Source organism: Dipodomys spectabilis, unplaced genomic scaffold (genome assembly GCF_019054845.1).
Source record: "Dipodomys spectabilis isolate Male_0828 unplaced genomic scaffold, ASM1905484v1 ptg000130l, whole genome shotgun sequence".
Lineage (NCBI taxonomy): Eukaryota > Metazoa > Chordata > Mammalia > Rodentia > Heteromyidae > Dipodomys > Dipodomys spectabilis.
In genome coordinates, this window is record NW_024870807.1 from 3,124,341 (window position 1) to 3,150,574 (window position 26,234).

At 52.4% G+C, this 26,234-nt stretch overlaps 1 protein-coding gene across 9 annotated transcripts in view; it reads left to right on the forward strand.

Moving 5' to 3' along the window:
* Positions 1-26,234, forward strand: part of Nlrc5 (NLR family CARD domain containing 5) — a 70,892-nt gene that overhangs the window by 22,565 nt on the left and 22,093 nt on the right. For 6 of the 9 annotated variants that reach the window (XM_042689948.1, XM_042689955.1, XM_042689957.1 and 3 more), the window contains exons 5-24: positions 237-305; positions 2,067-3,741; positions 4,777-4,860; positions 4,968-5,051; positions 6,713-6,796; positions 6,897-6,986; positions 7,909-7,968; positions 9,273-9,341; positions 9,823-9,906; positions 10,458-10,541; positions 11,334-11,423; positions 12,009-12,077; positions 12,809-12,877; positions 13,738-13,839; positions 14,088-14,171; positions 15,776-15,865; positions 16,628-16,672; positions 17,535-17,624; positions 19,070-19,153; positions 22,832-22,915. In XM_042689948.1, coding sequence (XP_042545882.1) covers positions 237-305; positions 2,067-3,741; positions 4,777-4,860; positions 4,968-5,051; positions 6,713-6,796; positions 6,897-6,986; positions 7,909-7,968; positions 9,273-9,341; positions 9,823-9,906; positions 10,458-10,541; positions 11,334-11,423; positions 12,009-12,077; positions 12,809-12,877; positions 13,738-13,839; positions 14,088-14,171; positions 15,776-15,865; positions 16,628-16,672; positions 17,535-17,624; positions 19,070-19,153; positions 22,832-22,915 — 3,190 coding nt within the window. The remainder of the gene's footprint in view (positions 1-236; positions 306-2,066; positions 3,742-4,776; positions 4,861-4,967; positions 5,052-6,712; positions 6,797-6,896; positions 6,987-7,908; positions 7,969-9,272; positions 9,342-9,822; positions 9,907-10,457; positions 10,542-11,333; positions 11,424-12,008; positions 12,078-12,808; positions 12,878-13,737; positions 13,840-14,087; positions 14,172-15,775; positions 15,866-16,627; positions 16,673-17,534; positions 17,625-19,069; positions 19,154-22,831; positions 22,916-26,234) is intronic. The other 3 variants (XM_042689953.1, XM_042689952.1, XM_042689956.1) reach the window with 3 other exon arrangements.

Below are 26,234 nucleotides of genomic sequence, written 5' to 3' on the forward strand. Positions count from 1 at the left end.
AGTGCTTAGGGATGAACATTTCTGGTGCTGCTCTCTGCATCCTGAGCAGGAGACCCCAAGACCGGAGCCTCCAGCCCTGCAAGCCCCCTTGCCCATCACCTGCCTCCCTCTCATCCCCAAGTATGATATACTTGTCTGTCAGTGGCTGTTTGCGGAATGGAGCCACCCAAAGGTGCCATCTAGGCTCCCAGTTGCTCCTTGAGTCCTTCCTTCTTTTTTTTCTTCACTTTCTCCAGGCCTCAAACACCCTCCTCAGAGCTGTGAATCCTCACCATGCCCCAAGTACTGCAGGAAGCAGCAGCTAGGTGGGTGCCACGGTGGGAAGAGACCCCCCAACAGAAAGACTGGGCTGCCTGATGCCTGGACACAGATCCCAGACCCTGATCTAGGCTGGAAGATTTGTGGTCCAATTCTTGTCTTCCAGACTCCCAAGAGAGAAGAATTCAAGGTCCTGGTGGGCAGAGGAGGGGGCTGGGGCACCTGGAGAGGGGCTAGAGGGTCACAGCCTGGCTGGCCAGGCTCTTCCAGAGCCACTACATAGAAATGACAAGCACAGACTCAGGCCTGGACCTCCACTGTCTGGTTGGAGTAAGCAGAGACAAGTGATGACAAAGACGCCTGGGAAAAGTCCTGAGGCAGAGGTCCTAGGGCCCACAGGGAGACACGGGGTCTCTCGAGGTGAACCTCACTCATCCTCTGTCACTGGTCCAGTAAGGTCCTCAATCTCCCACCACCTACCCACACATACACACTGTGAGTATAGTTGTGGTGAAGAAGTCACATCTATTGGAAAATGGGTAATTTGTATGTGTGCCAGTACCAGGGCTTGAACTCAGAGCCTGGGTGTTGTCCCTTGGCTTTTTCACTCAAGGTGCAGCTCTTCTACTTGAGCCACAGCCATACTTTTGGCTTTTTGCTGGTTAATTGAAGATAAGAGGCTCCTAGACTTTCCTGCCTGGGCTGGCTTGGAACCATGATCCTTGGATTTCAGCCTCCTGCATAGTCACGTTTACACACGAACCACCGGTGCCCAGCAAAACAGACAATGTTTTGCACTCGTTTGTCTACTCCCCAGTCCTTCCCTGGGCCATCTCAGACCTTCCAATGACTCAAGAATGAGCAGGGTAACACCTGGCCATGTGGAAGCCAGACACATGGTCTAATAGGCCAGTTCAAGGCCCATGGGTTGTTAATGCTCACTCCTGGATATCACAGAACTGAAACACCGGAGAGACCTGGAGCACGCGAGTCCTGCTGGAAGGGATTGTTCTAATAAGATCTTGCCAAGCAAACCCTCCAGCTCTTGAACATTTTATACACTCGCATGGTTACAGAAACCAAGACAGCCATGACCATGGGCCCCATTCTCACCAATCCAGCGGCTGCCTGAGCCGCCACTACTGCTAAGAATTTGAGTAGCATCAAAACTTTTATTGTGAGTGGGGCGCCAGGGGCTCACACCTATAATCCTAGCTACTCAAGAGGTTGAAATTTGATTTTAGGATCAAGGTTCAAATCCAAGAGGCTCTTGCTTAACTTAGGCAGTGTGCGCACGCACGCACGCACGCACACACACACACACACACACACACACAGAGCTGGTAGTTGAGGAGTGGCTCATGTGAGAGATTGCCAGCTGTGAGTGAAAAAGCCAAGCAAGAAGCCAAGCACTGGTGGCTCATGCCCTAGCTACTTAGGAGGCTGACATCTGGGGATCACAGTTCGAAGCCAGCCCAGGCAAGAAAGTCTGTGACTCTCATCTCTCATTAGCTACCAGAAAACCAGAAGTGGAGCTGTGGCTCAATGTGGTAGAGCACTAGGCTTGAGTAAAAGAGCTTAGAGACAGCACCCAGGCTCCAAGTTCAAGCCCCATGACAGACCAAAAAAAAAGGTCATGCAAGAGTTCAAGGCCTTAAGTTCAAGTCTGGCACAAGGAACAACAACAACAACAAATCCTATTGTGTCCTTACACCTATTATTAAGGCTAGAGACACCTGATATTGGGGTCATGGCATGGGCAGAGGGCCTGGGCTCCTGTTTTCACACCTTCTCTCTGTCCCCAGCAGAGTTGGCCAACAAGTACTTGGAGCTCCTAAAGGCATTTGTCCACCAACACCATGACAGCAAATGCTGGGGGCCAGAGGAGACCCTCACCACCCACCAGTACTACATACCCACCATCCTGCAGTGGAGCCGGGCCACAGCACCCTTGGACACCCAGGAGAGAACCATCAAGAGAGACTTCAAGACAGAAGATGGCGGTGATGTGGACTTCCAAGATCTCTTCAACTTCAGGACCCACAAGGGCCCACGAGTGACAGTGCTCTTGGGAAAGGCCGGCATGGGCAAGACCACACTAGTCCGGAGGCTCTGCCAGACATGGGCTGATGGCCAGCTGGACCACTTCCAGGCCCTATTCCTTTTTGAATTCCGCCAGCTCAACCTGATCAAAGGCTTCCTGACGCTGCGCCAGCTCCTCTTTGATCTGTACCTGAGCCCCGAATCAGGCTCCGACGCTGTCTTCCAGTACCTACAGGAGAAGGCCAACAGAGTCCTGCTGATCTTTGACGGGCTGGATGAGGCTCTCCACCCCTGCTCTGACAAGGAGACTCTGGGTCCTGATGGCGCAGCCTCAGTCCACACCCTCTTCTCCAATCTCTGCCGTGGAACCCTCCTACCTGGCTGCTGGGTGATCACTACCTCCCGTCCAGGGAAACTGCCCACTTGCCTGCCCAGAGAGGTAGCTGTGGTCCATATGTGGGGCTTCGATGGGCAGCGGGTGGAGGAGTACATGAGCCACTTCTTCAGTGGGCAGCCTTCTAAAGAGATGGTCCTGGAAGAGCTGCGTGCAAATGGGCGTCTTTGGAGCATGTGTGCAGTACCCGCGCTGTGCCAAATCACCTGCCTCTGCCTCCATCATCTGCTCCCCAGAACTCCCATGGACCAGTCTGCAGCCCTCCTGCCTACAGTGACTCAGCTCTACCTGCAGATGCTGCTTTCCCTCAGCCCCTGTGAGGATCTCCCTGCCGGCTCCCTGCTGGGCCTTGGAGAGGTGGCCCTGGGAGGCCTGGACTCTGGAAAGGTTATCTTCTACTCAAGGGACATTCCACCAGCCTTGATGGCTTTTGGAACTACCCACAGCTTGCTGACCTCTTTCTGCACCTGCACAAGCCCTGGGTACTGGGAGACAGGCTATGCATTTACCCATCTCAGCCTGCAGGAGTTTTTTGCTGCCCTGTACCTGATGGCCAGCCCTCTGGTGGACAGAGATACACTCACTGGCCATGTCACCCTTAATTCCCACTGGGTGCTGCGGACCAAAGGTAGAGTGGGCCTCTCGGATAAACTCCCCACCTTCCTGGCAGGCCTGGCATCTCACACCTGTGCTCCATTCCTCAGCCACCTGGCCAAGAGGAATGAAGCCTGGGTGAGCTGCAGGCAGGCTGCTGTTGTGCAGGTGCTGAGCAAGTTGGCCACCCAGAAGCTCACAGGGCCAAAGTTGGTGGAGCTGTGTCACTGTGTAGCTGAGACCCAGGAGGCTGAACTGGCCACTCTCACTGCTCAAGGCCTCCCTTACCATCTGCCCTTCCACAATTTCCCACTGAACTTCGCAGACCTGGCTGCCCTGACTGGCATCCTGGGACACAGAGCTGACCCTCTGCACCTGGAGTTTGAGGGCTGCCTCCTGGAGCCCCACTGCCCTGAGGCTCTGATAGGCTGTGGGGGGGTAGAGTCTCTCAGGTGAGTAAGGGCAGAAGAGAATGAGGGAAGATGTAAGAGGGACCTGGGGCTTGGGAAGAGCAGAGGCCAGCCAGCCTGATGATCCAATGAAGGAGTCTGGATTCAAATTTTGAGTATCAGAACAGAACAGCCCCACCCACCCACTGGCTTGTGATACGTGTGGCCCAGCTTTGACAGGTCCTCTAGAGTCCTGTTACATCTTCCTGCTACCTGTGGCTTCTAGACTCTATTCATCATGCGCTGTGCTGCTTGAAGCTGATGTTGGGGCAAGTGATATAACCACTCTAGGCTTCTTTCTAAAATGATTTCATATTTAACACCTCACTCATGGGGTCCTTATGAGAAGGAGATAGAAGCAGGCATGGTAGACAGGTCTCAACACACCTGGTCCACAGCCAGGGCTGCATGTCTGCATTGGCAAGAGAAGAAGTAAGGCTGTTATTACAAAGGCACATTCCCCAAATATGGGGAATGGAATCCTTAGAGTTGTGTTTCTCGCTCATGGAAGAATCAGAGGAGAACAGTCCAGGCTGACAGGATGTCTTTGCTCCGCGCCGTCATGCAGAGATCCAGCCCCTTGGCATAGTCAAAGCTGGGTCCTGGCCATCTCTCTGCTCTGGCTTAGGGAGAAGGGAAAGGGTGAGTGTGAAGACAGACTCAGTGTGTTAAAGGTCAGCCTTGGAATTAGGATCCATCCCTCCCAGTCATACAGCACTGGTGAGGAAACAGCCACTCCAGGCTGCCAGGGAGGCTGGGGAATATGTCTTCTGGTTGGAAAACCATGTTCCCAGCTATAGCTCTTTTTCCCTGGATGAAGGGGAGAATTGTTTAATGGCTGAAGCAGTTAGTGCTGTAATCTTATTACTACTTCAACAACTACTGCTACAACATTGAACTTCATTTGTATGGCCGGGGGTGGCGGGGAGCTATCTCTGCTCCATGCAGTGTGTTTTGAGCAGGGAGGGGGGAAGATGCTGATGATCTCCAAGCCCCGCCCAGCTCTGATCATCTGACACTTTGCTTCTCCCTGTGCAGCTTTAAGAGCAGAAAATGTGGTGACGCATTTGCTGAAGCCCTGTCAAGGAGCTTGCCTACCATGAAGAGCCTACAGAAGCTAAGGTAAGCCAGGGATTGCAACCAAGAAAGAGCTTCATCTGAGGATGCCTAGCATGTCCTACTTGCTCCCACGACTCTGTTCCTCTCCATCACCTTTGCTTGCCTTGTAGGTTAGTGGGAAGTAAGGTCACGGCCCGAGGCATCAGCTACTTGGTGCAGGCTTTGCCCCTGTGTCAACAGCTGGAGGAGGTCAGGTGAGTGATCGTCAGGAGGGCTCACTGGCTGGGGAGAAGAGTCACTGCCAAGCTCCTGGGATACCTCTGGATCCTGGGCTGCGACCTGCATTTGACATCAGAACATGGCCAATAAGATTTTCAGTGAGACTCAGACAGGGAGGTAACAATGCAAGAACAAGGTTGGCTGAAGCCAAAAGCAAGACTCCTGAGGACTGCAGAGCAGGGTTGCTCATAGTTAATATTGGGCTACCTTGATGGAACATGAGTTTTGAGGCTCTCTTCCTTTCTTCTGTGACTCCCTAGGAGAAGGGATGGCAGTGTGCAGGCAGGACGCAGGCTCTGTGGGTATACATAAACGCATGTAACATGCTTTTACATTCCGTATATGTGTAAGCATTTGCGTACAAATGACACTCCCTTGCTCAAGTATGAGCCCTCCACATCCCTGTTCACAGATAAGCAGGTGTGCAGCACCCACGTGCACACTTAGGTGCAAGCACACATTGAGTACATGCACCAGGTTACCCTTCCCTGTGTTTGGGACTGAATGCTCTGGGGAGAAGGTGGGGTTGGGGACACTCCAGCCACTCAAAGACCACTGCTGGCTTCTATGGTACTTTCATGAGATTTAGAAAGGCTACCTTAAGCTGGGCACCAGTGGCTCACACCTGTAATCTTAGTTACTCAGGAAGCTGAGATCTGAGGATTGCAATGCCAAGCCAGCCTGATCAAGAAAGTTTGTGACTTACCTTCAGTTAACCAGCAAAAGGCCAGAAGTGGATCTGTAACCCAAGTGGTAAAGCACTAACCTTGAGCAAAAATGCTAAAGAACAGCACCCAGGCTCTGAGTTCAGGCCCCAGTACTGGCACAAGAAGGAAGGAAGGAAGGAAGCAAGGAAGGAAGGAAGGAAGGAAGGAAGGAAGGAAGGAAGGAAGGAAGGAAGGAAGGAGTAAAGGAAGGAAAAGAAAACTACCTGTTTATCCTGGTGCATCCTGGCACTAGGGCACAGCACTTACTGAGTGGAACATGAGTTGGGTGCCATCCCTCAACTCCTTTAGCTGGATGCCTTTGTGCATGATTACTCTGGTCAAGACAGACCTCTGGAATATTGATCTTGCTGCCACTTATTTATCTTCCCTGATTACTGAAGATGGCCTGAATCATTTCTCCCATTACCCAATATCCCTCAGCTCATCTGTCCCTCTAGCTGGGAGGAACATGCAGGACTGAGGTGTGCGGTCCCCTTGAAAGGAAGGTAATGTGACAGCAGAGAGGAATGTATTGGTCCTGGGGTTCTGAATGAGTCAGGGCCAGGGCTGAGCAGCATCTCCAGTGTCCCAGATTAGACTTCACTTCTCCCCTGGGGGTTAAGAGATCCAGATGAGCTTGGACCTCAGGCATATTGAAGACAGAGCCTGGGAAACAGGGCACCTGGGTCTCCTCCCTCTACTTTGTGAGACTGTCCACATTCTGCCATCTAGATTCCTTTGGGCCTCCAGGCAGGAAATCCTCAACAGAGACAGGAGTGGCCAGAAGAGGACTTGGCTGGGCATGCTGGGTGCTAGTGCCCTTGTCTTGAATCTCGCACATGAGGGTGGCCATAACTGTCACCTGCCAACTAGGGCTTCCAAGTGGCCCATCTCCAGGGCTGATGGACTTGGTCTCCATCTTCTTGTAGTTTGCAGGATAACCAGCTCAAGGACCCGGAGGTGCTGGACATCGTGAAGGTACTCCCTTGCCTGCCAAGGCTCCGCAAGCTTGAGTAAGTGCTCCGTCCACATCCTTTCCCAGCCCAAGTCTCCAATCCCCTGCTGACCATGCATGAGGAACCCAGTCTTGACACCTTTGCCCCAATCACACAGCCTGAGCAGAAACAGCTTCTCTGTATCAACTCTACTCCACTTGGTGAAGGTGGCAGTCACATGTCATACTGTCAGGATACTGCAGGTCAGGTGAGCAGAAGGAATGGAACACTCATCTTCAAGGTCTTAAGAAAAAGAGAGGGAAAAGTGGGAGATGGGAAAAGAGAAGGCTTCCAATCTGTAAGACCTACATGCATGTCTCAAGTCTGTTTCACCTTAACTCTACTGATCTGCTGAAGCCTGGCACCTGGTATCTAACAAATAGTTGGATGGGTAGGTGGGATGAATGGGAGAGTGGGTGGATGGATGGATGGGTGGATGGGTGGGAGGAAGGAAGGAAGGAAGGAAGGAAGGAAGGAAGGAAGGAAGGAAGGAAGGAAGGAAGGAAGGAAGGAAGGAAGGAAGGAAAGGAAGGAAAGGAAAGAAAGAAAAATGAGGAGGGAGGGAGGGAAAGAAGTTTGGATTGTGAATGATGGGTAGGTGGATGGAAGGATGGACAGATGGATGGATGGATGGATGATTGTTTTTGTGGGTGGATAAGTGGGTGGAAGGATAGATGAAGCAAATCTAGGAAGCACAAGCATATAAAAAGGAACAGTTATCTGAATGTCGCTCTCCATGGTGCTGAACCTGCATTGTCTGTTAGGATCAGGGGTAGGTTAGATGTCAAACATCTTAATTCCCAAACTATTGTAACTCCTTTTCAGAAAACTCTGAGCTTGCCTAATTTTTACTATGTTTCTTGTAAGAAATTGATTTCTGGAGGTGGAACACAAAGGCCCAATGTGTCTCTCATCATATAAAATAATATTTATTGAAATGAACTCCAAGAAATGGAAAGAAGAAAATGTTTTCTTCTTACTTTCTAACAAAACTCTTGCAAGATTTAACAAGCAGTGACTACTTCTGTTGCTCTGAAATCAGCTTTCCCTGGATGTTTGGGGCAGGAAGTGGGGGTGATATGCCAGCTTCCAGTCCATGGGGTTTCATGCTTCTGCATCTGACCTTTCAGAGAGTCAGACCTTGTCTTCCTTCTTTCTCCACCCATGGAGACCACTGCAGAGCTGTGGAGGTAAGGAGTTTGGGAGGCATGGGTCTGGGCTTACCCCTGAGAATGAGCTGGGCTCAGGTAAGAGGAAGGTGGCTGAGAACCAAGGAAGAGCTGGAGCGGGAACTGCTTCCTGCAGCTTCTGCTGAGGAATGGATCACTGAGGTTGTCAAGGGGTTTTTGCATCTCCTGACTTGTCTGGCCACCTCTGGCCACATCTGGCCCTGTGCAGAGGCAAGGGTGAGGCCCTGTGAGAGGATGTGAACATGCTGTTAGCCTGACACCACTTTGTGCGAAATCCTTGGAAACACACAAATGAAAAAAAAAAAAAAAAAAAAAAACAAAGAGAGGCACTGAGGGTGGTCACATTGCAGCATTGTAAAGGGTGGAGGGTGGAAAGCACTTAGAACACAGCTAGTGTGCCGTGGTGCTCACATGCTGGCTGGGCATGGACTTCCACTTCACCGTTCTTGGATGGGTAAAGGAAGGGAACCTATTTTTCCTCTGCAAGAACATTCCACCACACTCCCAAGCTCCTCCCTGCCTGAGACTCAGAGACAGATGACATGGTGGCCTTGAGCAAACTCCTCCCTGTCCCCTCTTCACCTGGGCAATGACCCAAAAGGACCAGTGTCCCTTCCCCCTCTAATTTCTAGAGCTGTCACACTCAAAATGATAGTCAGTAGCCATGGTGTCAGTAAAAGGAACACATGAGTTCCTCCATCATGTGTGCACAATTCAGTAGTGGGTGGCCAGTGGATGATAAGGTCACTGGATACTCTTGTTATCATAGAAGTTCTAGAGGGTCTGTCTGGGGCATCTGATTCATATGTCCAAGCTTTCCTGTGACCCTCAGTGCTCTCCTGCCCAGAGGGAGAGAGTTTGGAGGCCCTGTGGTTTCTCGCTCACGTACAGTGAGCTGCACCATGCACCTGCCCAGGAAGGCCAGTGGCTCAGACAGCAGCTGCATCTGCTTTCACAGCTTCCATGCTGGGTGCATGAACAAATATTGCCTCATCTAGTCCTTCCCGAACTGTGTAAGTTGGAGATTGTCACCCCACCTTACGGAAGAAAACCAGGCTCTGATAGGTACAGAGACTCGCCCAAGGCCACACAGCTGCACTGGCAAAGCCAGAATTTGCATAATAGTTCCATTTGGCCTCCAGCTTTGACCTCTTCCTGCCTGGCTGAATTGTACCTTCCCATGGGCAAGCAACCATCTTTGTGGTGCACTCACTCACTATGGAGGAGGGGGTATAGTAGGATCTTCAGGCCCTAGAAGCAAGGCGGGGGCGGGAGGACCTGGCCAATGTGTGTCTTGCTTTCAGCAGAGTTCCAGACCTACAGGAAAATGTCAGCCCAAAGACAGAGGCTCAGGGCAGAATCCTGACACTCAGGTACCTTACTGCAGAGGGAAGCGTATCCTGTGGAGGAGGGACCCCCTCCTAAGGGATGAGGCAGCCGGGGAAGGAAGGATAAAGGGAAAGCAGACATGGGAAATGGCATGAATAAATCACCTGATTTGGATCAGGAACATCTGATGGTTGCTATAGAAACAAAGCTATGCCTAATAGTCCCTTGCTATATAGGCTCAGCACTAAGCTCCATGTTCCAGGCCCATGAGCTCATGGTTAGCCTCTTAAAACGGCGGTGTACATCCTTATTCCCATTTGATTGAGAGGGAAACCGGGTCAGCTCAGCTTAACTTAAGCCAGTTTAACTCAGACCATTTCGGTGCCTTTCCCACAATTACCCAGCTACTATAAGGTGTGTAAGCCCTGGATCTGTCATCCTCTAGACCCCCCATACTCAGAGCTGGGCAGGGCATGCTGTATCTTCCACCCCCCCCCCCATGAGTCCCTCTGCTCCCCACCCCAGGCTCCAGAAATGTCGACTCAAGGTCTGCGATGTGAAAGTCCTCATAGACATGCTCCGGGAAGGTCCTCACCTGGAGGAAGTGGAGTGAGTGTGGTGGGATGCGTGGACCCCAAGCAGGAGTGGAAGGGCTGGGGGTTGGGGAGCAGAGGCAGGGGCAGAGTGGTCAGGTCCTCACGTGTGGGTAAGGGGGGTCCGAGCACCTTCATCCTGCAGTATTTAGCACTTGTCTGCTGCTGGGTGTTCTGCTCAGAGCTTTTGTGTATGTCTTATTTAATCATGTTGACTCAGTGATGTAAGCACTGTTACTCTTGGAGGAAGGTGAGACACAGGGAGGGAAATTGGCTCACACAGATTGGAAGAGCCCCTTGAATACAGGCCTTTACTACCCTGGCCTCCGCTTCCTCCTCTGGGAGGAGATTGTGCAATGCCTGCCCTCTGGAAGTTTTGCGAATTGGAACTATGCCCACAATTGTAGCTGCACCTCGGACGTAGCCAGGCATGCAGCAGGTCGCTGCAGTTAATGTTAAGGCTCACATAGGGAAGTGATGCTTCATCTAAGTCAGGAAGGTGCCGCGAGTGGGTGGCTGAGGGTAACTCCAGCCCCCAGCATAGACCCATAGGCCCTGTGATCCCAGCCTCTCAGAGAACCATCTGGAGGATGAAGGCTGTCGACTCCTGGCAGAGGCTGTACCCCAGCTGCACATCACCAAGAAATTGGAGTGAGTTGTCCACGTTACCCTTGCATGATGGGGGGGGAGCCCCAGTTGGTCCCAGCTCCAGTGAAGATGGGTGGGTGGCCCGTGCCTGACCCTTGCTCCTGCCTGAGCCATAGCATGCCACCATTTCACCCCTTGCATGTATGGGATGTCCATGGACCACCAGTGGCTTGTGTCAGCCCGAGTGGGGTGTGGTAGGGTAGGGTGGGGGTTGCAATGTGGCAGCACTGAGGGGCTGGGGGAATGGTACTGAGGGTGTTGAGATGGAAAGCTGTGGGGTGTAGTGTGTGAAGGGGTAGGCCATTGGGATGCTGGGAGGAGCAGGAAGGGCGTGCTGTTGGGTGTGCTGATGCATTACAGGGGGCTAAGGTGGATGTGGCATGCAGGTGGATATGTTGGGGTTCTGGGGGTCACTTTAAGGTTGGAGTTGGGGAGTATTACATTGGGGAAAAGTGATTGGGGGTCATGGCTTTGGCTCTGTTGCTTATTCCTGGGGAAGTAATGGGATGTGTCTGGCCTCAGTGTCTCTATTTGTCAAATGGAGACAGACTCAGAGGGGAAGAAGACCCCACAGTAGTCCTCACCACCCAGGCTGGAGAGCTTGCTTCTCTGAGTGGGTATATATGTTGGGGTGGGGAGATTCTTGGCTGATCCACAAGGCCAGAATTCTTGGAGAGCTTCTGGTTGGGGACTTGGGATAGAGGAGAGCAACAGACAGGAAGCAGCTGGGTGTGAAGAAGCTGGAACTGGCTGGGCCCTCAGTGCTTGCTGATGGCTGCACTCTCCCCTCCACAGCCTCAGTGACAACGGGCTCTCCATGGTGGGCGTGGCCTACGTGCTGAGGGCTGTGGACATGTGCTGGAGCCTGGCAGAGCTGCGCATCAGGTGAAGCCCCGCCCCCTTCACCCCCAAGCCCGGGCCTGCCCATGGCCCTTTACATGCACCCTGAGCATGCGTTCTGGCCTCAGGCCTTATAGACCCCTACAAGCCTCCTCTTCTACCCACTCAGACCCCATTCCAGCTGGAACACTTGAGTCCAGGACCATTCGGTATGCATCCTTGGAGAGCTGCCCTGGGCTGAGTGGCCCCCAATCAGGAGAAGTTGTGGGAGGCTCTGTACCTCAGAGTGCCCCCTGGGGTCAGGCTGAGACCTGCTTCTGTCACTTACACAATGTGACCAGGTGAGAGCCACCCCAACCTCCCAGGGCTACAATCGGTATCTGGGAGCTGCTCCTAAGACCCTGCAGAACTGCATTTGTCTTTCATGGACTTGCATGAGCAGGAGGGTGCTTAGGCACTCCAAGGGTGCTCTACTCAGAAGATCTCAGCCCCCAAGGCCTCAGCGGATACTTGGCTTAACTAGAAGGGGTCAGGGACATCTTAGGGGTCCTCCAAGGTCAGGATTCAATCAAGACCAGTGCACCAAGAACCGGTAACCTCTCCTCTCCTCCACCTCTCTTCTTTCCCCAGCCTGCTGCACAAAACTGTAGTCCTTATGTTTGCCCAGGAGGCAGGGGAGCAGGACGGGTCCTGGGAAAGGTAGGCTTCCCCCGACTCCCAGCTCTGCTCTGTTGGGACCACCACCCTTCCCACCATGGGAGAAGGGGACCATAGCCTGCCAGGGAGAGCTTGGCACGTTCACAAAGGGGCAGCAATGGGCAGGCTTGCTGAGGGCTACAGCCCTGAACCCGGAGGGTGGAAGCACCAAGCGCCTCCCCATCCCCTGGTAGCTGGAGGAAGTTCTGAGGTGGAGACTGTGGATGGTGGGCCCAGGAGGGGTTGGGGAGCTGCAGAATGAGGCTCAGGAGATGAGGACCTTCTGACAGACCCACAGGGCTGCTAGACCCAGGTCAAAACTTCTAGTGCCCTATGGCATGAGAAGCTGTTAGGGAGTATTTGTCTCCTCCAGAGTGACCTTCTGGATTTCCCCAGCCCAGCAAAGGAGTAGGGGACTCCTAGATGTCTACCTGCAATCTCCTGTGTAGGATATGATCTCTGTTGAAGGAGTGTGGCTAGAGATGCTTCTGATGGGACTGACTGGTGATGGGGGGAACAGTGGAGGGGAATCTATAAGCAGCGAGCACCAAACCAAGACCGTCCACCCCAGTGAGCGGTCCCATGATTTGTCCTGAGTCACAGGCCAGGCCAAAGTCAGGACTTCCTGACTCTTGACGGAGCACAGACATTGGCTGCTGGACAGTGAGGCTGGGGGTGGACGTTGGTGACCCTGGCTGAGGGGTTTGCTCAGCCTGGCCTGTGCATTCCCACAGTGCTGCGCTTCTCCACAGCCTCTCACCCCTGGAGGCCTCGGAGCTGCCCTCAAGCTCCCGAAATATCAGGTATGGAGGTGACCCCTAGACCTCTACAGGGCTCCCGCCCCTTCCTGTCCTTGTCCCCAAGCCTCAAGCTCCCTGGAGATCCTCCTCACCCTGCTGTGTCCAGAAGTTGTGGTGGGCTTCCTGCTTCTTACCCTCTGTATAACCCACTCCAGATAGGGCTCAAAACGGCCCCCTCTGCTACCTTCCACAACTTACGGGAACCCAGGACCATAGCCCCAGCACTGGGCCCCCATGGGGACTCTGCATGTCAGAGATGGGGGTCAGGGGGCCTCTGCTACCCTGATCCTGGGCCTGGGCCCCTCCTCTTGTCTGTCTCTCTGTCTCTCCATTTCTTGTATCTTTCAAAAGTTTGTTTCTCCTTCTCTGTAGGCCTTAATTTTGTTTTTTGTTTTTTTATTTTTTGTTGTTTGTTTTTGTCCGGTCGTGGGGCCTGAACTCCGGGCCTGAGCGCTGTCCCTCAGCTCTTCCGCTCAAGGCTAGCGCTCTATCACTTGAGCCACAGTGCCACTTCCAGCTTTTTTTCTTTTTGCTTATGTGGTGCTGAGGAATCAAACCCAGGGCCTCAGGCATGCAAGGCAAGCGCTCTACCACTGAGCCACCTTCCCAGCCCATGTAGGCCTTAATTTTGTTGTCTGCCCTCCTCCCTCTCCCTTCCCCTCACCCTCTCTCTCTCTCTCTTTGCATATGCAGTAACATCTTAAGTGTGTGCTGTGTGTCTGCCCCTCCATCTTTCTGTCTGCCTGGGTTCCAGGCATGTTCAGTCCCCTCCTGTCCTGGCAGCCAGCCTGGGGTCCGGGTTGACAGGTGGCATCACCTCCGCCTGGACGGGCACTGCAGGGCTGTGGTCTTCCATTCCACAGGCTGACGCACTGCGGCTTCCAGGCCAAGCACGTAAAAGCACTCTACAAAGCACTGGGGGGAAGCCGGCGCCCCCATCACCCTGGCCAGCTGTGTCACCTCGAGTAAGTGTTCATGAAGGGGACAGTGGCAGGGATCAAAGAACCCAGGGACCTTTGTCAACTTTGACCCCCTCTGAAGCCCATCCCTGCCTCCTCAGAACCTCGGGGGGAAAGCCTGGGGGAGTCCCAGGTGTGCTGAGACCTGGCTGGGCAGCCTAGGCTGGGGCTCCACTCTCGGGAGCAGCCCAGTGACAGGTATGGGGGCACACTTGCTCCGCCCTCTCCTAAGCTTTCTCTCCCTTCCCTTCCAGCCTGTCTAGCAATGCCCTGGGAGACCACGGGGTGGCTCGGTTGGCCCAGCTGCTCCCAGGCCTGGGACCCCTGCAATCCTTGAAGTGAGTAGCCAGCTAGGCAGGGCTGGGGGGGGGTCATCACCCAGAAATGGGGTGGGGATGTCCTGGCTCCCCTCCCTTCGGGAGGGCCAGCTAAAGATGCAATCAGAAAATGCATGTGAAGCCCCCGGGCCAGCCTGACATGGAGCGGGTGCCCAACGAAGGACAGCTCTGTTGTGGACACCATTCACTGGGATTAGACTGAGCGGAGCCCATTTCTAATGGCCTCTCTGCAGAGGCGCCTGGAAGGCCAGGCCATGTGGGGCGGGGCAGGCATGCGCAGTATGAGGCAGGCATGGGGTACTATGGATAGCATTATGGAAGCAGGCTAGGGACACGGTGAGGTGATGGACAGCTGCCTGGCAGCCATTCTGGCACCAGGAAGGGACATTTGGTGGGTTTGCACCCGAGGGGGCACCCAAGCAGAGAGTCTGGGGGAACTCAGGTCCTGAGGACCTGTGCGAGATGTTTCTCTTTTGTTTTGTTTTGCTTTGGGGAGAGAGGATAGGACTTAAAAGGAGACCAGAAATCCCCTAGCTTGGCCTGTTGCAAATTTAGATGGCTCCCATAGCCCCCTCCTTCTCCTAAGCTTTCCTTGGCCAAACTGAGAGGTCACAGGTCACAGGTCCTGGGTTCCAGGTTCACAGTACACTATGTATGTACTGTGTGACTTTGAGCAAGTTGTATGATCTCTCTGAGTCCCTGAGGTAGCAGCTACCATCTGTGGTTATAACAATGAATGCTGATGCCTCCTCCTGCTGCCAGTGCATCCTTCAGAAGCTGACCAGGAAAGGAGGTGTCTTCTGATACTACAGGGGGCCTGCATGAGGCCAAGGAAGGACAGGAAGGAGAGAAAAGGGCATGTGGCCTGACCTCAGGTGGCCTTTTAACACTATGGGTACTTTGGTGACTCAGCGCCCTACCTGTGCCTCCAGGCCTGAGTTCCAGGGACATGGAAGAGTGAGTAAGAAGTCCTATGCTTAAGACGGGAGCCAGTGGCTCACTCCTGTAATCCTAGCTACTCAAGAGGCTGAGATCTGAAGATCATGGTTCAAAGCCAGCCTGGGCAGGAAAGTCCATGAGATTCTTATCTCCAATAGACCACCAGAAAACCGGAAGTGGCACTGTGGCTCAAGTGGTAGAGCGCTCACCTTGAGCTGAAGAGCTGAGGGACAGCGCCCAGGCCCAGACTTCAAGCCCTATAACTGACCGGAAAAAAAAAGAAGACGAAAAAGTCCTATGATTAATCAGCCGACAGGATTTGGAGAGCAGGGAGGGCCTCGGCCCTGCTATTGGAACAGGGTTCCCATTTTTCCCTGCCACCAGGCCCCACCTCCCTTCATCAGATGGAGAGACAAGACCCAGACCTGGCCCAAAAGGGAACTTGGGTTCCAAGCTCAGCCTTGTCACCCACATGGCCTGTCACCCTGGGCAAGCTCTTGCCTCTGTCTGGCCCCTGCTTCTCCAGCTGTCCAGTGAGGTTGGAAGGGATGCTGTCTTTGAGACGGTCACCTCACACTAGGCCAGCCCTCCTGTGCTGGGTCCCTGACACAAAGAGGGGTTCTCAGTCATGGGTTGCCTGTGTTAATGTCCCCTGTGACCTCCAGCCTCAGCAAGAATGGCTCATCCCTGGATGCGGTGCTCAGTTTGGCCCAGTGCATGGCTTCCCTGTCGTGGGTTTTCCACCTGGACATCAGGTAAGGGTTTCTCCCTGCCCTTGGCCCCACCTTCCTTCCCATCCACGGGCCCCTGGCTTCCACATGGGCCATCCGTCTACCAGGTCACCACATATGATCCTCAGAGCCTTGGACAGGGCAGGTGCACTAAGCAAGTGCTGGAAGTTGAAGGAATGAATGAGTGAATGAATGAATGTGATCTCCTAAACGCTCAAATTTCTACCATGGGACAAGGTCCATCACCTTTCCCTTTGTCATTCTCCTGATTGTCCTCAGACATTTTAAGCCCACTGGGAGTGCCCTGGTAGTCACTATACCCACCTTACTCGTCCTGTGAGCAATCTGGAGTTGATGAGAGCCTAGAATGAAAACACCAGTCCCCGCCCCTCCGCAGTCTCAAGCTCCTCCATACAGAGCCTCTTGCCATTTCTCTAAGGATCCCCCTTCCTTGAAGACCCCCAAGAATGGAGGTACCATGGCAGGTGGTCCAGGCTTGGCTACTTGAGCACGTCCTTGAGGATACCATGCCTCGGTCTCCTCCTCTCTAATATGGAGCCAAGAATAATTCCTTTCCTCGTAAATTTACTGTAAGAACCAATGAGATCAGGTGGTGTTTTGAGACTGGCATGTGTTTTGATCAGTGTCGTCATTGGTTGTTACAGTCAGTGAGAAAGCAGGCCTCTCCCTGTGCCCTCCCCAGCCCTCTTGGGCCTGGCTAGGGTGGCATCAAGGCCTGGGAAGGGGGTCTTTGACTTTTTTTAGCTTCTTTCTCTTCACTTGCAGCTTTGAGAACCAGAATATCCTCCTGACAGGTGACAAGAGAGGAAGGTGAGGAGCAGGAGCTGTGGAGGTGGGGTCTGCCCCTTGAAATGGGGGTTCCCCCCCATTTCCTGCAGGTGTCCCCCCCCCAATCAGCCCAACAGTATACCACTGAGGTCTGATGCCCAAGAATTAATCTGGCTTCTTCAGGGTCCTTCCCCCTCCCACCTAACTGGTCTCACAGTGACCAGCCACCTTCCTTCCATCTGTCCTGGAGAGAACAGGGAGGGCACACATGGACTACGGCTGGGTCAAAGGGAGCAGTTATGTCACTGCCCAGAGGGACATGAAGTGCAGACTCCTCATGAGAGCCACGGCCACAGTTCTCTTACGCTTGAGAATCACTTTGAACCGCACCATTGGTGCTCAGAAAAACACGTTCCATGTCTTGCAAGTAAACGTGCATCCACTTTGGCCCTCACGGGTGCTCACGGCTGCCCCCCAGTGGTGGCAGGTGAAGGCTGGCTGCAGAGCCAGACTTGGTGAGGTGCCTGGGCAGAATTACTTTGCAGCTAATGTGTCGCAGAAAAGTGCTGCTGTTTTTGAGCCATCTGAAACCAGGGGTAGTCCTAGGTCAGGTGGTCCTGCTCCCTAAGTCTGTTTCTGGGGATCCTCGTGGGTCTTAAAGCACAGAGAACTGAGGTTCATGTGAATTCCTAGCCAGTGGCAGAGAGGGAGGGGGCTCCGTCCTGGCTCACTCACCTGGTCAGGTGGTGCACAGCTGGACAGGTGTAAGCTGGTGGCTTTTCTCTGGCTTCCCCACCTGCACAATGAGGGCCTGTCTGTAGGGCCACTTCCATCCCCCACTTCTGAGTACGGGAGTTCACTGTGGCTGTATTGAACTTGCCTTTCAAATGTCTCCTCACCTCAGGGGTATATTGGCTGGTGGACCTTTTCCAGACCCCCCGGCTGGAACCCAGATCTCAGGGTTCAGCCAGCGCTGCATCCCCAGGAGCTTCTGGTATTGTGTCCCTCTTCTCACTCAGGGGTGATTACAATAGTGATGAGGGGGGTCAGGAACAGGACAGAGGATACAGGGTCAGAGTTAGTGATTAAGAGACACTTTGATAAAAGGGAAAAGGAACAGAGTGACTGTGAGGGCCAGGGCTGGGCCTGGGGCTGGGGCTGGGGGCTAAGGCCAGGGCCAGATCTGGGGCTGGGAGCTGCTGGGACCAATGGGGCAACTCAGTGGCCCAAACTTCTTGCATTGTCCATAGAAAGAATCCTCCATATTTTTCTGAAACACACAGGGCAGCCCAGCCACTCCCTGCCTGATTACCATCTTAATTGAGGACACCCAATTCCAGGAATATACCCTGCATGTATAGTACAAGGAAAGTTGAGGCACAGAGAAAAGGGCAGACTGCTTTTGGTGGAGCCTGACCTGGGGGTTAGAACTTTCCCAGCTCTGCCACAGGGCCTTTGACAGCATTTGCCAAGGCCTTGAGGAAGGAAGTTTGGCCTTAGGAGATATTTCAGTGTGGGTGGAACTAAGGTAGCAGAGCGAAAGAAGGCCAACGAGGCTATGGCAAAGACATTTTTTTTGTTAGTCCTGGGGCTTGAACTCAGGACCTAGATGCTGTCTCTGAGTTCTTTTTTCTTAAAGATAGCCACAACACCACTTCTGGTTTTCTGGTGGTTAATTGGAGATAAGAGTCTCACGGGAACTTTTTTGCCTGGGCTGGCTTTGAGCTACGATCCTCAGATCTCAGCTTCCTGAGTAGCTAGGGTTACAGGCATGAGCCACCAGCACCCAGCCAACATTTGCTTTTTGACCTAAGGGTAATAAGGAACCAGATGGGTTTTGTGCAGTGTTAAAGGATGAGACTCTTAGTAGTCAGACACCAGTAGCTCACACTTGGAATCCAAGCTACTCAGAGGCTGAGATCTGAGGATTGAGATTCAAAGTCAGCCTAAGCAGGAAGGTCCATGAGACTTTTATCTCCAATTAACCAGGGGAAAGCCAGAAGTGGAGCTGTGGCTCAAGTGGTAGAGCTCTAGCCTTGCACATACACAAAACGCTCAGGGACAGCCCTCAGGCCCTGAGTTCAAACCCCAGGACCAGCACACACACACACACACACACACACACACACACACACACACAAGAGATAAGACTTGCAGGGTGATGAGGTGGGTGGTAGAAGGTGAAGGTGGAATCTGGGGATGCTGAGTAGTCCAGGTGAGTGAGGGTGGAGTCCCGAGCTCAGGCAGAGTACTAGAAGGGACTCAGAGGATGATCACTGGGTGGTAGTTGGGTACTCAGGGGCCCTTTGGCTGTCAGAGTTCTGGAGAACAGGGCTAAGGGGCAGTCTGGGCCTACAGCTGGGGAGCAGGGTGGTGGGGTAGGAGGATTCTGGGCTAGACAGGAGCCAGAGCCTTCTCTGATCTTCTGCTCTTGCCCAGCCTCAAGGAGTGTCCACTGAATCCCCTAAGCCTCACTCGTCTCTTCCACTCTCTGGAGGCATGTCCAGGACCACTGGAAATTAGGTAAGTGACAAGACATAGCCCCAGTAGCACAATGGAGTGTCTGCTCGGAAACCTGGGTAGAGGCCAGTGAGACTTCCAGGTGTCTCTCCACCACCCCCTTCCCCACCCATCCCCCTCATCCTGTCTCTGAGGCTGGAGCTTAGCACTCCTGAAAGCCTTCCTTGGGGTGCCCTCTCTTTCCGGGAAGACCAGACTTGCGATCAGGAGTCAGCTCAGCCATCTGTAAGCTGTGGATGAGAGCAAATGACTTTAGCCGCAACTCCTGCATCTGCCGAGTGGACAGTCACCCTGGCCTGTGGCTGTCATTGCCGTGATTCTATAGAATAATTACCTTAAGCCAGGCTCTGTGGGCTCCCACCTGTAATCCTAGCTACTCAGGAGGCTGAGATCTGAGGATCATGGTTCAAAGCCAGCCCTGGCAGGAAAGTCTGTGAGACTCTTATCTCCAGTGAACCATCAGAAAACCAGAAGTAGCACTATGGCTTCACGTGGTAAAGCTAGCCTTGAGCAGAAGAGCTCAGGGACAGTGCCCAGGCCCTGAACTCAAGCCCCACAATGAAGAAAAAAGCTACAGTCTTGTTTCCTGCCTGTGGATCTGTTTCAATTACTCCTTTCCAACAGGATGATCCATGCGACCCGTGTGCATGTCCTTCCCACGCCATATTAAAACACACAGGAGGAGATGTGCTTGCATGATGTGGCTGACCCAGGCTCTTATTTTTTGAGATCTCTCTGCAGTCAGCTTTTGTACTGTAATTACAGCAAGGCTATCCTTGAGACAGGGTCTTAGTATGTAGTCCAGGCTGGCCTCAAGCTCAAGATCTTCCTGCATCAGTCTCCACAATGCTCGGATTACAGATGTGTGCAGCCTCTCCAGACTCTTTTTAGCCAGTATTAGGGCTAGAACTCAGGATCTGTCACTTTCACTTGGCTTTTCCATTCAAGGCTAGTACTCTACCACTACTTCTAGCCACTACTACTAGCCATACCTCTACTTCAGCTTTGTGTCTGTGGTTAATTGGAGATAACAGTCTCTTGGATTTGTCCACCTAGGCTGTCTTGGAAATGAAATCCTCAGATCTCAGCCTCCTGAGTAGCTAGGATTACAGGCGTGAGCCACCACACCACCCAGCTAGATTCATTATTTTCTTTTTTGTGTGCTAGTATTGGGGCTTGAATTCAGGGTTCATACCCTCAGCTTTTTCACTCACAGCTGGCACTCTACCACTTGAGCCCCACCTTGCTGGTTAATTGGGGATAAGAGTTTTTCAGATTAGTCTGCCCTGGCTGGCTCTGAACCTCTATTCTCAGATCTTAGCCTCCTGAGTAGTAGGATTATAGGCGTGACCATCAGCACCTGGCTGGATTCATTTTCTAATTTGAAATCGTTTTAGACCCGATTTACGGGCAAGTTGCAAGAGGGAACACAGCAAAGTTTCCCACACTGCACCTTAGCTTCCCAGTGGTCAACATCTTGGGTTGCCACAAGGAAGAAACAGACTGTAAACTTCAGGCTTTAATGGTACATGGCCAGTTTTTTCACGGATGCCTGCCATCCAGAAACCTGTCCCTTTGCCTCCTCTGCTCTCTGGAGGCCTCCCTGGCTGGCTTTCCCATTCCCGTTCTGGTAGTTTTGAGGAGTCCAGGCAGGTCTGTTTGTCCAGTGTTTTTCTCCTGGTTAAACTGGAGGTCTGAGCTTTCAGGAAGAGCAGAGGGGAGGTGAAGGGCCTGTGTCATTGTGTCATCTCTGGGCTGCGTGCCACCAACTGAAAGAACAGCTCCTGATGTTAACTTGACCTCCTGGCCAAGATGGGAGTGATCACACTTCCTCACCATGAAGTTACTGTTTCATTTAAACAGTGTGTGTGTGTGTGTGTGTGTGTGTGTGTGTGTGTGTGTGTGTGTGTGTGTGTGTGTGTGTGTTGGTCCTGGGGCTTGGACTCAGGACCTGTGTGTGTGTGTGTGTGTGTGTGTGTGTGTGTGTGTGTGTGTGTGTGTGTGTGTGTGTGTGTGTGTGTGTTGGTCCTGGGGCTTGGACTCAGGACCTGGACCCTGTCCCTGAGCTTCTTTTTTTCTATCACTTGAGCCACAGTGCCACTTCTAGCTTGTTCTGAGGAATTTATTGGAAATAAGAGTCTCATTGACTTTCTGCCCAGACTGGTTTCAAAGCACGATCCTCAGTCTCAGCCTCCTGAGTAGCAAGGATTACAGGTATGAGCCACTAGCACCTGGCTCAACAACATTTTTATTATGGAAACTTCAAGCATAGATAGAGAGAAGTCTGGCCTGGGAGCACGTGCCTGTACCCTCAGCTACACAGCAGGCAGAGGTTAAGAAGACCTTTGTCTGAGGCTCGCCAGCAAAAGTTTGAGACCCTAACTAAGAAGCTTACATTGGGTACTGGGGGTGGAAAGACACGGAAATCGCAGGTAGCCTGAGCACAGGCTCCACCTCACTGTGGCTGGAAGTGGGATGATGACACCATGATCTAAACACATCTCACCACCTGGCGCTGGTGGCTCACGCCTATGATCCTAGCTACTCAGGCGGATGAGGTCTGAGGATCGCAATTCAAAACCAGCTGAGACAGAAAAGTCCATGAGACTCCTATTCCAATTAAGCACAGAAAAAGCAGGAGGTGGTGCTGTCTGTGGCTCAAAGTGGTAGAGCACTAGCCTTGAGCACAAAGAGCTCAGGGACAGCACCCAGGCCCCAAGTTCAAACCCCATGACCAACAACAAAAATTAGACCACCATGACACCTGCAGAAGACTATTAGCAGTGATCACTAGGTGCTTCCTGCTCAAGTCCACTGGCCGCCGTGGCTACAGGCGGACCCTGGGGATGCTGAAACGGTCAATTTCCATTGGTTTAAAACAAAAGCAAAGTGTGTAAACCTGGCCTTTCCCCAAGCAGATACCATAGTGCCATGGCCTTGGGATGTGTTGGAAGTGCTGTGTGGGGAGGCACGGTGAGAAGACCGCCCTCAGACTAGCCCCAGGCCTGGGGACAGAAAGGAGCTACAGTCTGGGTCCTGTCAGAGATGACGCTGTAACGTTCTAGCCCCAGAGCCACCACCAGCCACTCATCTTACCCCTTCCCCAAGGGCTCTTACCCAGCTCCTCCCTTCTCCCCCTCCCCCATGCCCCAAACAACTGGGGCATCAGCCAGGCCCAGGGCCACAGTGCAGAGGAGTATGGAAGAAGAGGGCAACGGAACAATGGGGAGAAGGGGAGGGAGGGAACACAGCCCACAGGCCTCTGGGGGCAGGAAGTGCATGCGCACTGGCATCTCCCCTGCTGACCTGCAGCTTGTTGAGTTTCTGGGTCAATACAACATCCTTTCTTCAATGAATGTGTTTTGAATACTATAAATACTTGGCCCTCAAACCCTAAACTTGCTGGTCCACTGACTTTGGGAGAAGCTACTTCAGCCCATTGGCTGTCAGCGGTGTCCAGTAGCATAGGAAAGGCTCAGACAAGTCCCTCAGCAAAGATGCCTTCATCTGCCCTTCCTCCCTGGGCAGCCCCATGCGAACTCAGAGGCCTAGTGTAGGAGTCAGCAGATGGGGGAGGAGGGAGGAGTGTTTCCAGCAACTCGAGCTAGGCGTCATCTCCAGGAGGTTCTGTCTGCTTTTCTAGAAGGTTCCCTGGCCTCATTCAGGTGTTTTGTTTCATAGGTTGTCCTGCGAGGCCCTGAGTGATGAGAGCCTGGAGACCTTGCTGCGTTGCTTTCCCCAGCTGCCCCAGCTAAGCCTGCTGCAGTAAGACTGGACACTTCCATGTCTCCTGTCCCTTGTCCTTGTCCCCAGGGCTCTACTCTGCAAAACCATCCTCTGCTTCCCCCTCTCTCCTCCCTCGCACGCTTCCTTTACTTCATCTGGCACAGCTTGGGACTTGTATCCCTGTCTAGCTTTAGCCTTTGCTAACCTTGAGCTATAGAGGAATTCTCCGTCTTAGTTTTCTGTTCTGGGAAATGGGATTCATATCCCCCAGCTCTTCCTCAGGGTGGGATTCAAACAGACTAGGTGCCTAAAAAGCACTCAAAGACTGGTATTTGAGCAGATCTTGGTGGCCTACGCCTGTCATCCCAGCTACTCAGGAGCCAGAAAGTGGTAATGTTCAGCCTGGGTAAAAAGTTTTCAAGTAGGCTAGGAATGTGGCTTAGTGGTAGGATGCTTGCCTAGCATGCATGGAGCCCTGGGTTCGATTCCTCAGTACCACATACACAGAAAAAAGCTGGAAGTGGTGCTGTGGCTCTAGTGGTAGAGTGCTAACCTTGAGCAGAAGAAGTTCAAGAAGAGTTCCCAGGCCCTGAGTTCAAGCCCCGGGACAGAAAAAAAGTTTTCAAGCCAAGTATTGGTAGCTTATGCCTGTAATCCTAGCTACTCAGGCGGCTGAGATCTGAGGATCACAGTTCAAAGCCAGCCCTGGCAGGAAAGTCTGTGAGACTCTTATCTCCAATTAACCACCAGAAAACTGGAAGTGGTGCTGTGGCTCAAAGTGGTAGAAAGCTATCCTTGAGTGAAAAAGCTTAGGGACAGCACCCAGACCTTGAGTTCAAGCACCAGAATTGACAAAAAAAAAAAAAAAAAGAAAGTTTTCAAACCCTTTATCTCAACAGACCAGCTTAGTGTGGTGATTCATGCCTATGGCCCAGCTACTCCAGAGGCATAGATTAGAGGTTTGAAAAATTCTTCCTGAAAAAAATCACTAAAAAGCTGCCAGGTGCTGGTGGTACATGCCTATACTCCTAACTATTCAAGAGACTGAGATCTGAGAACCATGGTTCAAAGCCAGCCCCAGGTAGGAAAGTCAATGGAACTTCTATCTCCAATTAACCAGCAGAAAGCTAGACGTGGAGGTGTGGTTCAAGTGGTAGAGCACCAGTCTTGAGCACATAAAACAAGCAAGAGTATGATGCCCTGAGTTCAAGCCCCAGTACTGGAAAATAAATAAATAAATAAAATAACATAATACATTAATCTAATCTAATCTAATATATATATTGCCCTGCCTGGAAAATACGATGATACCTTAGTACTCTGATAAAAACCAATGGAGAGGTCTGTGACTAGCAAGCTATCATCTCTGGACAGGTCACTACTGCATAGATTGAGGTCATGAATGTGCGTCACCCATTGTGATCTGAAAGGTTACTGTTTAACCCCATCCAGAATTGCCCAAGGTATTCAAAACTGTTTCCTAATTTAATCTCAGACTGGTACAAATTTAAGGAAGATTTACTTTTAAATATTCTTCTAGAGGGAGGAGAGAACAGCCACAGTCAAGATGGAAAAATACAACAGGAAATTAAATCATAATATTAGAGAGAGCGTGCGCGCAGAGGCCATACTCTGCCCATCTAAACTGCTCTTCCATCTCTTCTCACCTGCCTGGGACCTTGCTTCTTCCAATCCACGGTTGGAAGGGAGGAGAGTGACAGGGTTTAGAAATGTTCTTTAGTCACTACTCTTGTGATCAGATAAAAGTGAGCAGGTGGCTGGGCGCTGGTGGCTCACACCTGTAATCCTAGCTACTCAGGAGGCTGAGATCTGAGGATCGAGGTTCAAAGCCAGCCCAGGCAGGAGAGACCGTGAGACTCCTATCTCCAATAAACCACCAGAAAACCGGAAGTGGCGCTGTAGCTCCAGTGGTAGAGCGCTCGCCTTGAGCTGAAGAGCGGAGGGACAGCGCCCAGGCCCAGAGTTCAAGCCCCACGACCGACCAAAAAAAAAAAAAAAAAAAGTGAGCAGGTGGCAAGCCTCCAACCAGAGAGGGGCTTCTCGTTACTCAAGTCACACAGCCTCAGCCTCAGCTCCTTATCTGGGAATGTGATGGCCAGCCTGACTGTCCCCAGGCTTTGTTTTATTCAACCCACTGTGTGTGTGTGTGTGTGTGTGTGTGTGTGTGTGTGTGCCGTGTACACGCACCCACACACACACATACACATACACACCCACGAGCATGGTTGAACATACAAGAGAGAGACAGAAAGAGACAGAGAGCCTGCTGTGGAGCAGGCCCTGTCTGGGGCCTGGGGAAAGAGCTAGGGACTTTGTCTTCTTGGAACTTTCCCTATAGTCACAGAGCTAAAGAAAAAGCTGAGTAAAATCCCACCGGGTTAATGATAAGGTCTTTCCTCCAGGTGGCAAATGAGCCTCCAGAGGTGACTTAGAGGACAGCAGAAGTGGTCAGGCCAGGCTCGGTGGCTTCTGCCTGTAATTCTACCAACTCAGGAGGCTGAGAGCTGAGGATCGCTGTGCAAAGCTAGTCAGGCAGAAAAGTCTGTGAAACTCTTATTTCCAACTAACTAGCCAAAAGCTATACATGAGGTGTGGCTTAAATGGTACAATACCAGCCAAGCAAGCAAGCTGGATGAGCGTGAAGCCCTGAGGTCAAGCCCCAGTACTAGCACAAAACAGAAGAGGGAAGAGGGAGAAGAAAGAGGAGGAAGAGGAGGAGGAGGAGGAGAAGGGGGGAGGAGGGGGAGGGGAAGATGTAGCGGCCTGTGTGAGGCAGTGGGCAGGTGTGGGGCGTGGGGAAATCTCAGGTGTGGAGCTGAAAGGACACCACTGGGGTGAAATGAACCCATCTGGCCTTCTCCAAAACTGTGGTTTACAACTGGGTGTCTTAGACTGGGAATGTAGTTTAGTGATAGAGTGCTTACCTAGCATGCACAAAGCCCTGGGTTCCATTCCTCAGTACCACATAAACAGAAAAGGCTGCAAGTGGCTCTGTGGCTCAAGTGGTAGAATGCTAGCTTTGAGCAAACAGGGACAATGCTCAGGCCCTGAGTTCAAGTCCTAGGACTGGAAAAAACAAAAAACAAAATACAACTGGGTGTCTTTGCCCTTGGGACACTGGGTGGGAGTTTGGGATTGCTTGGCCAGGGGCAGGGCTGGCCTCTAATGCGGATAAGCCCAGAGTCTGCTAAACTTCATGGAGGGGACAAGATAGCTGCGCACAGCAAGATCCACTGTGCCCCCGAGGACCCAGAGCTTCCTATTCGATCAGCAAGGACTCGCCTGTCTGATCCTATTTGCAATACACAACAGCAAGAATCATGGCAAGCTTGGCCCT